We start from the raw sequence: 15,955 nt of genomic DNA, 5'->3' as shown, positions 1-15,955 counted from the left end.
TTTGGGGGGTTTTGATGGTTGTTGTTGTTTTGCATTAATCTATATTCTTGAGCCTTGATTGAAATTTCCAAAAATAAAGAATTATATTTATTTGTAATATTTTATCATTTGAATCCCAGTTTACTTAAGGTAACTCTAAAACCAGCACTAATTTTCATATTATGCTAATTTACTTCTACTTAATATTTTTTAAAAATTCAGAAGCAAAATAAAATGTATATATTAGGCATCTTCATTAACTTTTGTAAGATTATGCTGGTTTCTGGTTTGTATATTTAATTCGGAGGGAAGGGGATTCCAGACCTGTGATTTTATCAGTGTTAAGAGATCCCCAAAGAGGAAACCTCTTCTGCCAATACAGTGTACTTCTGTGATGTACACTCTACCTGCCTTTCTTTTACATTCAATAGCAGATGTCACTTTCAGATGAATTACAAAACTGGGGTCATTTTTATTTCTACATTCATTTTAACAATGATGAGAATATAGCTAGTATTTTTATTGTGCTTTACATATTTTTTTCTTTTGATCCATTATTTTCTAATAATCGAGGTACCTGGATAAATTTCCATTTCTACTTGGACATCACACTTCTCTATATTTTTCAAAACAGCTTAATGTGAACATAACAATCTTTTTCAACCCAAGCACTAAATTCTTCAGGACTGATGTGGTGACTGCCATGGCTGCTCAAGATTTCCCATTTTCACTTTGAGGGCTTTGAAGATCCCATTTGATTTTTAACATTCATATTTTAAGATCTCTTCCATCTCTCCAACATCCTACAATTCCATAACTGTGTAATTCTATACAAAATCTGTAGGCAATTGTGAAAGTAAAAATTAAACTCTGACAAAAGGAAGAGAAATATCCAAGTAAATGTCTCTAAGTTAGAAAATCTTTGAGGAGAAGGACTAATCTCATTTTTCATTTTTGTATTCCTAATACTAATGTAGGAAAAATCTATATAATTTATGCTTAAAAAATGGTCACTGACTTTTGGGATTGTATTTGTGCTTATTTCTATGTGCTCACACGCAAGTCCATGCATTTAAAAATTGCACAGAATCATTTTAAGGGACATCATTAGCCATCTAGAACTACTCATCCTTATAATGAGATTCCCACTATAATATACTTGTCAAATAGACTTTGAACTTTGGCTTAAAGGACTCTAATAAGGGGGAACCTACTACTTCCTAACATTTACCAATTACTTCTAAAGAAATTACTTCCCAGAAGAAGATATTATTAAAATGGCTAAGATCATATGACCAGAATTGAAAGATTTTCTCTCCCACTCTTCTTCTTCCCTCACCCCACCTCTGTTTTAAAAATGAGGAAGATAAGAACCCAGAAGGGAAATAACTTACCCAGAATTGCACAGATATTGAATGCAGAGGTAGGATCTGAATTTGGGATATTGTTGTACCACAAGCAACAGATACAGCCTTAATCTTGTACCTATACTACCATTGTACTTTTCAACTGGACTCCCCTTGCAAGTTAAATTTATTTAGAGAAATAAATTAAGTTTCAAGCCTGGGTAGTAAAGTTATTTCCCTTCAGCACTTAGTCTTCACTCCTGGATGGCATAAAGCTGGCAGAGACTGTGAAATTTGGGCATGATGCAGGGAGCTTGGCAACAATATCCAGCCTTCATTATCTTGCACCTGGCTCTGGGCACCACCTGCTCATTGAAGGAATGGATTGGACTAGATTCTTCATCCTTCTACTTGGCTTTAATGCAACACTAAAGCATGAATAAGACACATGTTTACAACTGTTTGGTGCTGGAACAGATGGAAGTCTAGCAAGCGTCAGTTCTGTTCTCATGTTCCTCTCTGCTTTAACTGTTTATGCAAGAGTTTATCGGGGGGAAACAGACATAGATAAATAGTCAGTGATTTTATACCGAAAATATATGCTATTACTCAAAACCATTTACTTGCATTAAAGTAATGGGCTCTTCTCATTGTTCCTCCCAGCTAGATTGTTACTTTTAGTAATTTACAGGGCGGTTCCCTCCTCATTTGTTGAATATTTACTAAAAGAATGAATTTGAATTCATTGAAATAGATTCTCCTCTAATATTCATTCATTCATCCAGTAAGCATTTAGTAGCTTTTGTTTTATTTGAAAGACATAACATGTACATAGATATATGAACTAAAAACCTATACAAAGTAAATGCAAAATTATTTCAGAGAGAGGAGAATGCTCATTTCTTTGGGAGTAAAATGAATTGCCCTAAAAGATTAAAATTTTTTCAGACTTCAAAGTTAATGTCCTAATGAATGAAGGAATTGAAATTTTCTTTTCAAAACATATATTTTTTGTTATGTCATTTTTATTTTTTAGTGAAAACTGTATGCCTCAGAACATATTACTGCGTGTTCTATCCTTTGCCATTTTTACAAGCCATATTTATAAAGGGCCTTAAAATTAGAAAAGTATTTTCCTACCAGTGTTCCATCACTGTTCCATTCAAGAGTTATTATCCATTTTTGTATAACTGATGAATGCATACATTGCATAATTATGTGTGTAGGATGTATAATTGATAATACACAGTATTCATCTGAGCCATTTTAGATTTATGGTTCAGAAAACTTTGACCAGAGCCATAGAGCTAGTTAAGTGAGGAATCTTCTGAAGCCAGTTCTAATTGGCTTTCCATTATACTGCACTGACTATCAATAATAGCTGTACCTCCCCTTCCCCCCCAAGACTTAGCAAAATTTATATTGCTGAATAAATAGGGAAGAGTAACAAGAGCAGTACTCATTAATAAATCACCAATTTATAAAAAGTCATTTCTCTAGAATGTTCTATAAATAAGGGATCATAGAAAAGTAGCTAAAATGTTGAGAAAACTTTTGGTAATTATTAGCTTTTGGAGGGCAGGTGATAAGTCTTATTCATCTAAGCTAATATACCTAATAGCATTTAACACAACGCCCTGAACATGTTATTCAATAAATATTTCTTGAATAAATGACACTTTGGGAGTGGAGGAAAAGGAGTATGATTTCTTTGCTTTGCCAAAACCATCCTAAAGAATTTATTTCACTGATTTAGCTACCTACGGAGAGGGCAGCTAGGTGGACAGCGGATAGAATGCGGCCCAAAATCGGAACACTCATCTTTATCTGACCTCAGATAGCCTTTTGACCCTGGGGGAGACATTTAACCCCATTTTTCTCCATTTCTTTATCTGTAAAATGAGCAAGAGAAGGAAATAGCAAGACACTCCAGTATCTTTGCCAAGAAAACCTCAAGTGAGGTCATGAAGAGCAAGGACTGATTGAAAAATATCTGAAACTACAACCTATACATTTTCCCTGCCTGGAATTCAGTGGGTTAACTAGTTATTTTGTTTTTGTTTTTTTAATGTTCTGGAACAGGTGAGGCAGTTTTTGTTAGTTATTCAAAATACAGATAGAATACCTCTCCAAAGGATAGGGATATTTCTCTAGTGGTCTGAAAAGTTGCATGTGTATGTGCATGTAGGGAGACAGAGAGACTTCTCTGGGCTTAGACTCTAAGGTTACTTTCAACTCTAGTTTTGTGAGACTAATCTATCTAGGTGGTATTGAAATGAAATGAAGGGGAAAGCAGAGCAGAAAAGAATAAAAGAATAGTATAATGTAAAGTAGGAATGACAACAGCCAGAATATTATTTTAAAGATTCTATGTGAAGAACAAAATGAATACCTTTAGGAACTGAAAAAGAAAGCCAAGACAGAACTTTGCCTGCTTTATTCTGCTGTTTATCACAGCTCTACTCTGCAATGTCATTTGCAGTAGAAGGAAAGAATGCTATGGGGTATTTATCCCATTAAATTTATATATGTGTGTGTACATATACATATATACACACATATACAGTCCCACACATATATATGCATGTATACATAATATGTATTACATATACATATACAGTATATGTTGGTTATTGTTTGATCAAAAATTATAAGGTTGTGGGAAGGACCAAGCAAAAGCATTTTATGGTTAGCTAGTAATTACATTAAATCCCTAACTTTTCTCTCTCTATTTCTTAGGAATACCATGGTTGAGAACTTCAGTAGCTACTATAGGAAGACTGGGGATTACCATGGCCTTTGAAATTGTTTATTTGGTGAATTCAGAATTGTATCCAACAACATTAAGGTAATTATGCTGTGTAACTCCCAGTTTCTAATTCTAATTTTATGATTGAGATCTTTTAAAATTCCAAAATGGAATTTAACCTTTTGAAAAAGGCTCGTTAGCTCAGTAATCTTTTAACCCATGCCTAGCTTCAGGGTAATAGTCTGGAAACACATAACCTAGAATTTGCATCAACAAAGTTGATGTGACCCACAGCCTTTGTTTCATCAGTTTCATACATGATGTCTTTGAAATGAATGATGGAAATACTTTCTGCCTTAGGGTTCTGGTATATAACTTAGTCTATTAAAGGGTCTCATTCAGCTGAAGTTAAAGTTTTTCTGGCATATTTAGAGAATAGTCTGTTTGTCATTGCAAATATTAATTCATTTCAATTTGTACTAATTTTGTCATCATGTAACTTGAATTAAATACCTAAGTTTGATTCCTGACTTAAGAGACTTAAGAACATTATTTGTTACCTCACTTTCTATTTGCTGCACAAACTGTTTTTGTGCTGTGTTTTTTATGGGAAGATAATTATAGATGAGAAGGATGAAATTTTTTTTATAGTTTTTCAACAGCCCTGACCAGGAGGAAACACGGGGCTAAAACATAGCTATTCAGATAGATATCCTACATGCCAAATGACTTAGGACAGACTGCAATAAATACCTATTGCTTAAATAATTTGGCTCAGAGATCTCATCAAAGAACTTCAGATTGTGAATCAAATGTTTCTATCCCCAGCTCTTCCACTTACTGGACTTGAGTTCGGGAAAGAAGCTTCAACTAAATGGCAAATTTTATTTTTGGCAAGTAACACTGCACATTCACTTAAAATAGTCTAATAAAAGACTAATTTTAATAATGTAAGTGTAAGCATTTTAGAAATTACAAAAGGACTCTACAGAGGTATTTTATTAAAGTCACATCTCACTAATTCAGAAGTCACTTATCTAAGATCTCAATGAGTTGTAATATAGTCAAAAACTTGAGGGGAAAAACATTTCTCTCATCAACCAAAATAATCATCCCATAGCCCATACTCTTTATACATAGAAAAACCCCTCAGGTCCTCATTCAAAGGCAATTTATCCTTATTTTATATTTATTTAGTTACAAGCACTCTCAATCTGGGAGAGACTGGTACACTCCCTCACATTACATTTCTGCTCTAACAACCTAGTACAGAGACATTAACAATGACCCCAGCCCGGACAACTGAAAGAGGCAGCTGTCTATTTTTTAAATGACCACTAAAAGAAGGAGACAGAGTATATAAAAAGCAGTGAAATTTGAAGTTTGGGAACATTTAGCATAAATGTAAATATCTCCATATAGCTCCATAGCTTTAGAAAAAATAGCAATGCTGTAGTAGAAATAACACATAATAGCTGACATTTATACAGTGCCTTTAAACTTAAGTACTTTGTATATGTTATCTCATTTAATCTTTACAACAACTCTGCTAAATAGGTGCTATTAGTATCCCCATTTGGCAGATGAAGAAACTGAGGTTAGGAAAGATCAAGTGGCTTGCTCAGGATCACATATCCAAGTAAACATCCAAGGTACAATTTGAATTCATGACTCCCTGATTCCAAGCCCATTGCTCTGTCCATTAAGCCACCTTACTTCATCTTAAAAGAGTCAAGGGTTTTTAGCTCCTAATGCTAGTTGTGATACGGGAGAAAAAAATGTTTTCTCTAGAATCAGAGGGTAGTTTGTGTGACCTTTGCAGATCTTCCCAAGGCTTCTTCAATTTCTTCAGCTATACAGTGAAAAAAAAAAACCTCAAGAAAAATAAAGTTTAAAAAAGTATGCTTTAATCTGTATTCAGATACAATCAGTTATTTCTCCAGGTATGGATAGTATTTTTATATTATTTTATTTTCCCAAATACATATAAAGATAGTTTTCAAGATTCACCTCTGCAAAATCTTGTATTCCAAGTTTTTCTCCCTCCTTACCCTCTTCCCTTTCCTCAAGACAGCAAGCAAAACAATATAAGTTAAACATGAGCAAATAATGAAGAAATACTTATAAAAGCATTTAGCCCACTATCTGGTACTTAGTAGGCATTATATAAATATTTATTCCTTTCCTTCCTATGATCATGAGAAAGTAATTTAGGTTATTTGAGCCTCTGTTTTCCTCATCTGTAAAATGTAGCTTGTAATTTCTGTAGTATCTAAGAAATTTTCTGAGGCTCAAATGAGATACAAAATGTAAAGTACTTTGTAAGTCAAGATATCCATTATATATAAAAATGCTTGTCACTATCACCGTCATCATCAGAGGACAAAAGGCAATATTGCACAGTCAATGGAGAACAGGTTTTAAAATCAGAATGATCTCATGTCCCACTTCTCACATATATGACCATGTGACCATGTGACCATGGACAAGTAATTTAACATCTTAATGCTCCCAATGAATCCTCTAAGACCAAGTTGAAAGACAATTGCTACTCTGCATTGAAGAGTTCCTCATGGAAGTAAGTATGAAATCATGTGTCCAGTTCTTTTTAAAATAAGAGATCATCTCTGTATTAACAGAATTTTAAAAAAACAAAACATTAGACCTGAAAGGAATCTTAAATTTTGCTCTTTTGTCTATCACAGTGGGATCTAAAGTATGTAGACATAGGGCAGATGATAATACCTGGAGGATAGCCAAGGCCACATGGTCCTTCATAACATCAGAAGGAACAGAGTTGATGACTCCTATCATCCAAGATGTGTAAGCAGCCCATTCAGATTTTGGGTACTAGAGCTGAAGAAGGACCAGGGTACAAGTGGAGGAATATGCCCCCTAGTGGTGATAATGGGGCTTCCTACTTCCTGGGAAATTTTGCCCTTAAACCGGAGTATGTCAATCAGCTGCTAAAATGTAATTTAAAATATATTCAAGTTTTTTACATAAATAAAAATGCTGAGACTGTTACACTTATACTCAGGCACAATAATAATGATAACTTATTTCTGTAGAACCTTAAGGTCAACAAAATACAATTCTGTGAGGTAGGTAGTAAAAATTAAGTTCTATTATCCCCACATCACATATAAAGAAACAGAAAACAGTGACCTGAGCATATTGGTGTCAGAGATGCAATTCAGGCCCAGTCTAATATACCATATAGTAGAATATATCCTATGATAAAATATCTATCTTTTATGTAGAAATAGGAACTAGATCTATGCTGTCTTTTTAATCCAGTTGTCTTGCAAATATGTGCTGTTGGTCATAATCTGGACAAAGTAACATTTATGGTTCAGTGAAAGTTTATCCCTGCTACTGTAAAATTCTCGGTGCTTGTGCCTTGCTTGCAATAAGCTAATAATAGCATCATGATAAAAGCAGTCTCTCACATTGAACAGGATAGTGAACAACAGGAAAGAGAGTGTTCTATTTGTAGCAGTGCTATAGTTTTTGCTACAATCACACTGATATATTCAATTACTTGCTGAATTTAAGAGTTGTTGGTGCCCTCCTGCTTCCATTTAATCCAACTTATATCAAAAGCAAAATCTTTAGTAAAATGTATCTAATGAGTAGTTGTCTAGCCTGTGTTTGAAGATCTCCAATGAGGAGGACATCATTGCCTCCCTGATGCAGCCATTCCAGTTTCAGATAGTTCTAATTATCAGGAAGCTTTCCCTTCCATTATGTAGCTCTTGAAAGCTTCTACTTTTGTTCTTGGGTCTTCCTTCAACCTAATCCCTCTTCAAAATAACAATTTTTCAGATATTTATAGATAGTTAATCAGATTCTACAGTTTTTTTTCAGGTTGAATATTCTTATTTCTTTCCAAGTCTTGTGTTCCATGGCTTTTCATCATTCTGATTGTCCCCCTCTAGAAGTATTCCCAAGTGCTACTCTATCTGAGGCAGCATTATACTGTTTTATATCAGTGCTCAATCAGAGAACTAAGAACAGAGAGGTTGTGGCAAGGTGTCTGCCCCTGTGTGGGATTGTATTAGGACACAAGGAAAGGATTTGGAATCTAAGAATCCACTTCTGAACTCTTATAGCCACTCAGCTCCTCAGCTAAGGACTAAGGGTGATGAAAAATGATTCACCAGCATGGGAACATGCTAAAGTCTAGCATTCAGGGGTTTGGCCATAAAAATGGAAGGAGTCAGAAAATGAGAAACAAGGAAATTAAAGAGAAAAAATGAAATGTCCAAAGATCTAAGAAAAAAGAAAATTCAGGTAAAAACCAAGAAAGCAAGCAGACAAATCAACAGAGATAGTATTAATAACAAAAGAGAAGATAGACTAAATGAATCCAAACATCTTTGAATAAATATTGCAAGGCAAAAAAAAAAAAAGTCAACATCTGTTAAGAAAGAAGGTCCTATGAATTCCCAAGAGATTATGTAACCATAACAGGACTGAATCATATAAGAAAGAAATAAGAAGTGTGAAAGACTATATTCCTGTATAGTAGAAATAATTGGCAAAATAGAAAATTTTTATTCATGGTGCTACATCTCTCCAAAGAAATAAAAGAAAGGACAACTAGTTGAGAATGCAAATACATGAAAATGAAGAACACTCTGAAAGAAGAAAAGTTTAAAAGGGGGAATAATATTAAAAGATCTCTGTATAAGCAAAACAAATTGATTTGAACAGAATGTATAAAGAGAATTTAAGGATTATAAATCCTTAAGAAGAACACAAGTCAACACTAGAATCTAGAAACCAGAAACTAGAAAACTGCCCAGAACTTCTGAATACAAAAACCCCTGCCAATTAAAAGAATCCACAGATTATCTCTCTTATTTTATTTTATTTTATTTTTTTTATTTTTCTGAGGCTGGGGTTAAGTGACTTGCCCAGGGTCACACGGCTAGGAAGTGTTAAGTGTCTGAGACCAGATTTGAACTAGGGTCCTCCTGAATTCAGGGCTGGTGCTCTATCCACTGCGCCACCTCAGATTATCTCCACCAGAAAAATCTATGCTGCAAATTGTAGCACGTATAGTGTTTATATTGAACAATTCTAATGACCAAAACAAAAAAGACTGTAAGTAATCTAGAAAAGTCTACCAAGTATAAATAAAAAGAAATATGAATAACACAAGACTGCTTTGCAGAAATTGCAAAAGGAAATGGAATGTGTTATGAAAATCAAAGAAGATTAAGATTTTACTCAAAGTGCTATCCCCTGCAAACCTGAGTCTAGCCAGCACTGAAAAAAAGATAGCTATTGAATAAAAGAGAGGCATTTGAAGCATGACAAAACTTTGCTGCAGAAAACTGAATACAATTATCCAGCTGTGGTCTTGTGAGGGCAAAATATGGTGTGATGATTACCTCCTTGCTTCTACAAGTTATAGCTGTGATTATAACCCAAGATTTCATGTACTCTTTTGTTGTCATGTCACATTATTAACTAATATTAAGCTGGCAGTACAGAACTTTTTTTTTTGATAAAATGCTATTTAACCATATTTTCTCCATATTGTACTTATACCCAAAAATATAAAAATAAAGTTTTGCACTTAACATTTATTGCTACCAAATGCCATCTTTAAGATTTAACTGCTTTTAAATTTCACATGTTATCCATAAAGTTAACCAGATTTATTTATTGGTGTTTTAAAATTGTAACTTATTAATTTAATCAACAAATTATAATTTCTTGATAAGACTAAAATATTGGACCAAATTTGTAAAGATGGAACAATAACTTTCCTGGATCATTAAAATATATATATATATATATATTTTTTTTTCCTTTGCAGAAACTTTGGTGTTTCATTATGTTCAGGTTTGTGTGATTTTGGTGGTATTGTAGCTCCATTTCTGCTGTTCCGGCTATCAGCCATCTGGCTAGAACTACCTCTTATCATTTTTGGTAAGAATTTAATATGTATCTTTTAAATATGGTATTTTTCACTGGAGAGTTAATTTGACATAATGGATGGAATATTGAATTTGGGCTCAAGGAGATCCTGTTCAAATTTCGCCTTTAACCTTTTTTACTTGTGTGACCAAGATCAAATATTTTAACCTTTTTGAGTTTCAGTTTCCATGGGAACAAAAATAATTCTACTTTTTATCTTATGGAGGATTGAATTAGATAAAATATAAAATGCTTTACAAGTCTCAAGGTGCTATTCAAATGTCAGCTATTATTATTAATAGAACTCTAGATTGACTCTTAAAATTGTTGCTGGTGGGATCTGTTTAATCTTTTGCCTTTGATTATACTATTTTTGAGGAGTCAGCTATAATACTGTAAAATGTTGACCCATAAAAATAGATCTCCTACAAGAGTCTGTTTAATTTGTTAAGTATTTATTTTTAAAAGATTTCTGAAGCAAAACCAAAATGGAATTCCTATAAAATGCTAGTGTTGGAGGACAAAACTGATACCTCTTTTAAAAAAAATTTTCCCAATTAGATGTTAAAACAGTTTTTGGCATCTCTTAAAGGTTTGAGTTCCAAAATCTATCCCTCCTTCTCTTATGCTCTCCCTTCCTCCCTGAGATAGTAAACAATCCAATATATTTTATATGTGTGTAATCATGTACAGTATGATTTTGAGAAGACTCAAATAAAAAAAGAATCAAAGAAAAAAAAAAAAAAAAATCTATATTTTTAAAACCAAACTACATGAAGTAGAAAATCTTGTTTCATGTGCAAAATTCTCTGTTCTTTGTATATGAAAATTTTCATATTTTCTGGTGCTTATTAAGTTCATAATAAATCTTTTAGAAAAATGAAAATCAGGCAGTTGCTGCCTCTACTTGTCATACCCAATCATTGATTTAGTGTTTGATTTGAGAGAAATATGTGAAAGTAAATAGTAAAGTCTGAAACTGCTCTCTCAATTATCAAAAATTATCTCCTAGTCAACAAGTGCAATGGTTATTTTTTTCAATCCTTAACAAAATCTGTAGCATTTGACAATGTTTATCATCCTTACTTTTTCAAACTTTTCTCCTTTGACTTCCTGGACCCTATTATTCCAATTCTTTGTAACAACTCTTTTTTCTCTTTAACCCATTATCTCCTTCTAGTCTTCAAATGTAAGCACATCCCCAAAGTTCTATTGTCAGTACCTTTTTTCTCACTATCTTCCTTCTTTTGGTAATTATCCCTTCTCTTCAACTTTTGCTTCTATGCAGATATTTCCCAAATCTTTATCTTAGCTCTGACCTCTCTCCCAAATTACAATCTAGTTAATCTTATAGGATACATCTATTTCATTATTAGATTTATGTCTGCTCAAGAAGATATAATCTGATTTTGAGTACTGTCAACCAAATCAGAACTGATCTCTAATTTATGGATAGTCAGAGCTGAACAAAGCAAGTTAGAAACAGAAATTAGGAATCAAACAGAAGTTTAATTTTAAAGCAAGAAAAATACCTGCAAGGAAAAATTCTCCTGAGGAGAGTTTATGGGATATGGCACAGATAGGATTTTTTAGCATGAAAACCACAAAAAGTTGGGACCCCACACAATCATTCTTAGGTCTTGAGTAAACAGTTCCCATAGCAGAACTATACATGCAGGCATTTTGGGTACATTGTGTTGTATCCAAAAAAGAGAAGAGCCCTGAGCATCAGTAAAAGTCCCAAAGCTAACAAAATGCCAGATATAGGAAAGGCTCTAATCCAATGGAAACCATAAAGAGTAGTTACCCAAATTCTTCCTTCTCAGGTGTGCCTCTGTCTAAACACTAGCTCCCTCACTTCATGTTCCTTTTTTTCCTGTGGCATTTAAATATCATCTCTGGAAATATAGCTCAAGTATATGGCCTGGCATGAACCAATCATCTTTATGTGGTATTGTCAAGGCAACTTATGTAAAATATTCCACCCTGTTAAAGACACATCAGTTTTAGAACAAATTATTCATCCAGTGGGAAATTTCACATTTATATACACATACACACACACACACACACACACACACACACACACACACACACACACCAAAATAAAGCCCTAATCAATGAGAACAGCAAGAGATTATAGAATGTGCTTAAAAGTACCTGGAATGTATAGATAGGAATAATAACAATAATTTTGGGGAATCAAATGAAAGAATGTAATGTACTTTGAATTTTATGTCCTGGTGACAATATTTATTATTAGTCTTATAAATTACATGGAGAACAGGCTTATGGGAAAATTTTGTTTGTTTCAATTATTGGCAAATTTTGCTAATCGTTCCTAGAAACCTATCTTTTCTGAGAACTGAAAATTAGATCAAACTTGTCCAATCCTGGTACTATAACATCTTTCATTACTATTCCCTAGGTATTCTTGCATCAGTCTGTGGAGGTCTCGTCATGCTCTTGCCTGAAACAAAGGGTATTGCCTTACCTGAGACAGTGGAGGATGTGGAAAAGCTTGCCAGGTATTGCATCATCATGATTGGCATATAAAATATCTTCTGTGCATATAAACATTCTTAGTATTCATGGAAGTTAAAAGCCTGAAGCTCCTGGAGTTTGCATATCAGCAATGACAAACACAAAGATCTAGGCAAAATCAATTGTTGATGATACATCTTTTACTTAGTAAGTAAAAGAAGCATATTGAGAAACATAATCAATACCATTATTTCCTAGAGAAAAATCATCATTTTGCTTCATGCCATTTGACTCTTTAAATTGATGGGTTATTCTGTTCATATTTTATTTCAATATTAAAATAGTAATTTAAAACTAGAGAAAAATTTTAAAATCGGACTCCTCCTCCTTAGTTTGTCAGCATATGTAAAAATAAATTATTTCTCTTTCTTGATAAGAGCCCCATAATGTCATTCTATTTGCCATGACATTATTTTGGAAAATTGAATAAATAAATAATACATAGGGCTCCCACAAGAAGCCAAGTCTAGGAAGTATTCAGCGCAAAATCATAACTTCACAAGAAATAAAATAATGTATATAAAGTACTTCCTAAACCTCAAAGCATCATGCAAATATGAGATGCTATAATTTTTATTGTGAGCCAGTTAGAAAGCAGCAATGAGTAGTGGCAAGGATCTGATTGACAATATCTCAGAATGGCACGGACACTTTTCGAAGCCCTCACTCCAAATTGTTCCTGGACAGGAATTACAGCTTCAGGAAATGGTCAAGAAGCCTCTCCTTGAAAATTCAAGTTATAGGGGCAGTTAAATGTCTCAGTTAGATAGAGTACCAGTCCTAGAGTCAGGAGAATCTGAGTTCAAATCTTATCCTCAGACACTTAGAGCACTTCCTAGCTGTGTGACCCTGTGCAAGTCATTTAACTCCAAATCAAAAAAAAAAAATCTCAAGTTTTAGAGGTCCTGCTACTTTCTAGAGCAGCTCATTACATTTTATGACTTCTCTTATTGTTAAGAAGTTTGATCTTTTTCCTTTTACTGTAAGGTTAATACTCTTTTTTTTAAAATTACACCCATAGCTGCTAGTTTTGCCCCCATAGCAATGAAGAATAGTTCAAAATCTTTTTTCCCATATTAAAGCAGATATCATGCTCCTAGGTCTTCACTTCTCCATGCTAAATAGTCCCAGGTTCTTCAACCAGCCCTTATATGATACGATATAGTTCCTTCAAAATCCTGGTCACCTTTTCCTTCAATGAACATTAGCTTATCACCCTTCCTAATTACTCAAAAACAAATTGCTTATTCTCCAAATTATTAAAATCATCTTTTCACCTACCAATTTTTTCATATTACCAGTCTCACATCTAATGACTTTTTTGAAGCAACAAACAGTTCCATTTTCAAGCCATCTCTTTCTCAGTGGAAAATAAAGACAATACATGACACTATCAATGAGCCATAACCCAAAATAATTCCATATTGACTAATATGTTTGTGAAATTTATTTTTATTTTCCTCTAATTCATTAAGTGACTATGTGAAATTTCTTTTTTCTTTTGTGTTTTGCTAGCCCACATTTCTATAAAAGAGGCAAGAAGAAGAAAAGTCAAGTAACAAGCATTCACACTTGAGTCCTTGCCAAAGACTTAAGAAGGTATTTAGTGTGAGGTTCTACCATGGGAACCTGGTTCCCATCAGATATTCCTTTGAAATCAGTAAAACACAACTTGCAAGGATGTATGTTTCATTTTCAACTTCATTCTAATACTATCAACAAGTTCTCTGTACTATATATATTGCATTTCAAGTACAATACATGGACTTTTAAAATATGCAGTGTACTTTTGTATAAAATTAGGAAGAATAAGTATTTCTTTCTGGGAGATTGGAATATGTGGCTATGTCAAAAAAAGAGCCAATTTCTTGAGCAGCTTTCATGGAGCCAAGACATTTTTTTGGACTGGAGTTGTTTACTTCTGATGCAAAAAGGGAAAAAGATTCCATGATGAATGACAAAACATACCCTCCCCATCCTGATGAGGATTCCTCCAGCAAGTCAGGAAATGCAAACAAACAGAATTTAGGAATGGTGTTGCTGACCTGAGCATCAGTAATCCAATTCAAGTCAACAAGAAAAAATATGGGAGGGACTTCATCAAAATGTGACTGAACAATAAAAGTGCCACATTGAAGATCAAGGTTTAGGAATCCTGATGTTGGAATCCTAAATGTATTGGGAAACACTGTGCTGAACCTTTACCATCTCTTCTAATCTTGAACATGGGGGTTATGCATTTACCAATTTGGTTTTCCCTTTCTCTCCTCTCAGTTTCTACAAATCTTAGTTTGGTTTAGGTATTGTGCTAATTACAAAGATTCATTTGTTACACAGTTCATATTTTGACTAGATTATTTATTACTCAAGATTAACCCTGTGATTATCCAAAAAACATATCTATTTTCCTGCAATGGACACCTAGAGCCAGATCTTTAGTCCAATGAAAAAGAACTGTTGGCCTTCACTCCTGATAAGTTCACAGTTCTCTGCATTTTCAAAGGCTGCAGTGGTTTGTATTTTATTTGTTAGGTTTGTTTCTTGGTGATAGATGTATTTAATAAGGCATAGAGATTTCTTATTCACTTTTTCCAATTCTTGTTTGTCCAAGGACTGAGCCAATGCTTAATACAAAATGAAGAGTATGTACAGCCATGCTTAAACTAATTAACATCCAGTTTGGTAAGTGCTCTTAGACATCACAAAATATCCTTGAGTGACATCAGTGTTTTTTGGTTTTCTACTCTGTATGTTATATTTTTGGATTGAGTATGTACCTTATATAATATTCTTAAATATTATTTTTCTGGGGACATATGGTAAAGATATACTAAAAGCATGAGATCTAGACAGTGTTAAAGAGAATTTCTATTACAATATATAGATAGATAGATATAGTTGTATATATGTATACAACATGTGTGCTAATCACAACCTAAACTTTTAATCCTTATATCACAACTGATTTAAATGTTAAATGTTCATTTTATAAAGTGTCAGACAGTTTGTTTTGGATTTTAGTGATATTGTATGACTTCATTAATTCATACTTGTTTTGATGTTCCCTTTTTTCCTTTAAGTGCACTAGCTTTAAGAGACTTTTCCACTCTTTAATATCACCTTTGTATCTTTAAGCTACTTTACTTCCAATAACAATAAAAATGATAAATTGACAAGGAAAAATTATTGATGGTTATCTCCTCTCTTCTTACCTTTAGGAAAAATTCTCAAAAGCATATTAGTCTGATCAGTTTTCCACAGAACACTTTTGCTTTTCATGTTATGGTCAGTAATAAATACATCCTGGTCTAAAGATTAGGAAAATAAGAAAAAAGCCCTTTAAAAAAAAAAAAGAAAAGAAACATTTAGGTCCTAGCTTCTGGATTCCTTTTATTTCCTAAGG

General features: G+C 33.4%; 1 protein-coding gene across 1 annotated transcript in view; it reads left to right on the top strand.

Annotated features, from left to right (window-relative positions):
• SLC22A3 (solute carrier family 22 member 3) overlaps positions 1–15,735 on the top strand; it is a 120,089-nt gene extending 104,354 nt beyond the window's left edge. The window contains exons 8-11 of the mRNA XM_074309385.1: positions 4,065–4,173; positions 9,908–10,020; positions 12,437–12,536; positions 14,068–15,735. Coding sequence (XP_074165486.1) covers positions 4,065–4,173; positions 9,908–10,020; positions 12,437–12,536; positions 14,068–14,128 — 383 coding nt within the window. The 3' untranslated portion in view covers positions 14,129–15,735. The remainder of the gene's footprint in view (positions 1–4,064; positions 4,174–9,907; positions 10,021–12,436; positions 12,537–14,067) is intronic.
• Positions 15,736–15,955: the final 220 nt, after the last annotated feature.

This window comes from Sminthopsis crassicaudata, chromosome 4 (assembly GCF_048593235.1).
Source record: "Sminthopsis crassicaudata isolate SCR6 chromosome 4, ASM4859323v1, whole genome shotgun sequence".
In the NCBI taxonomy this organism is placed as follows: Eukaryota; Metazoa; Chordata; class Mammalia; order Dasyuromorphia; family Dasyuridae; genus Sminthopsis; species Sminthopsis crassicaudata.
This window is presented reverse-complemented; position numbering and strand designations above follow the sequence as displayed.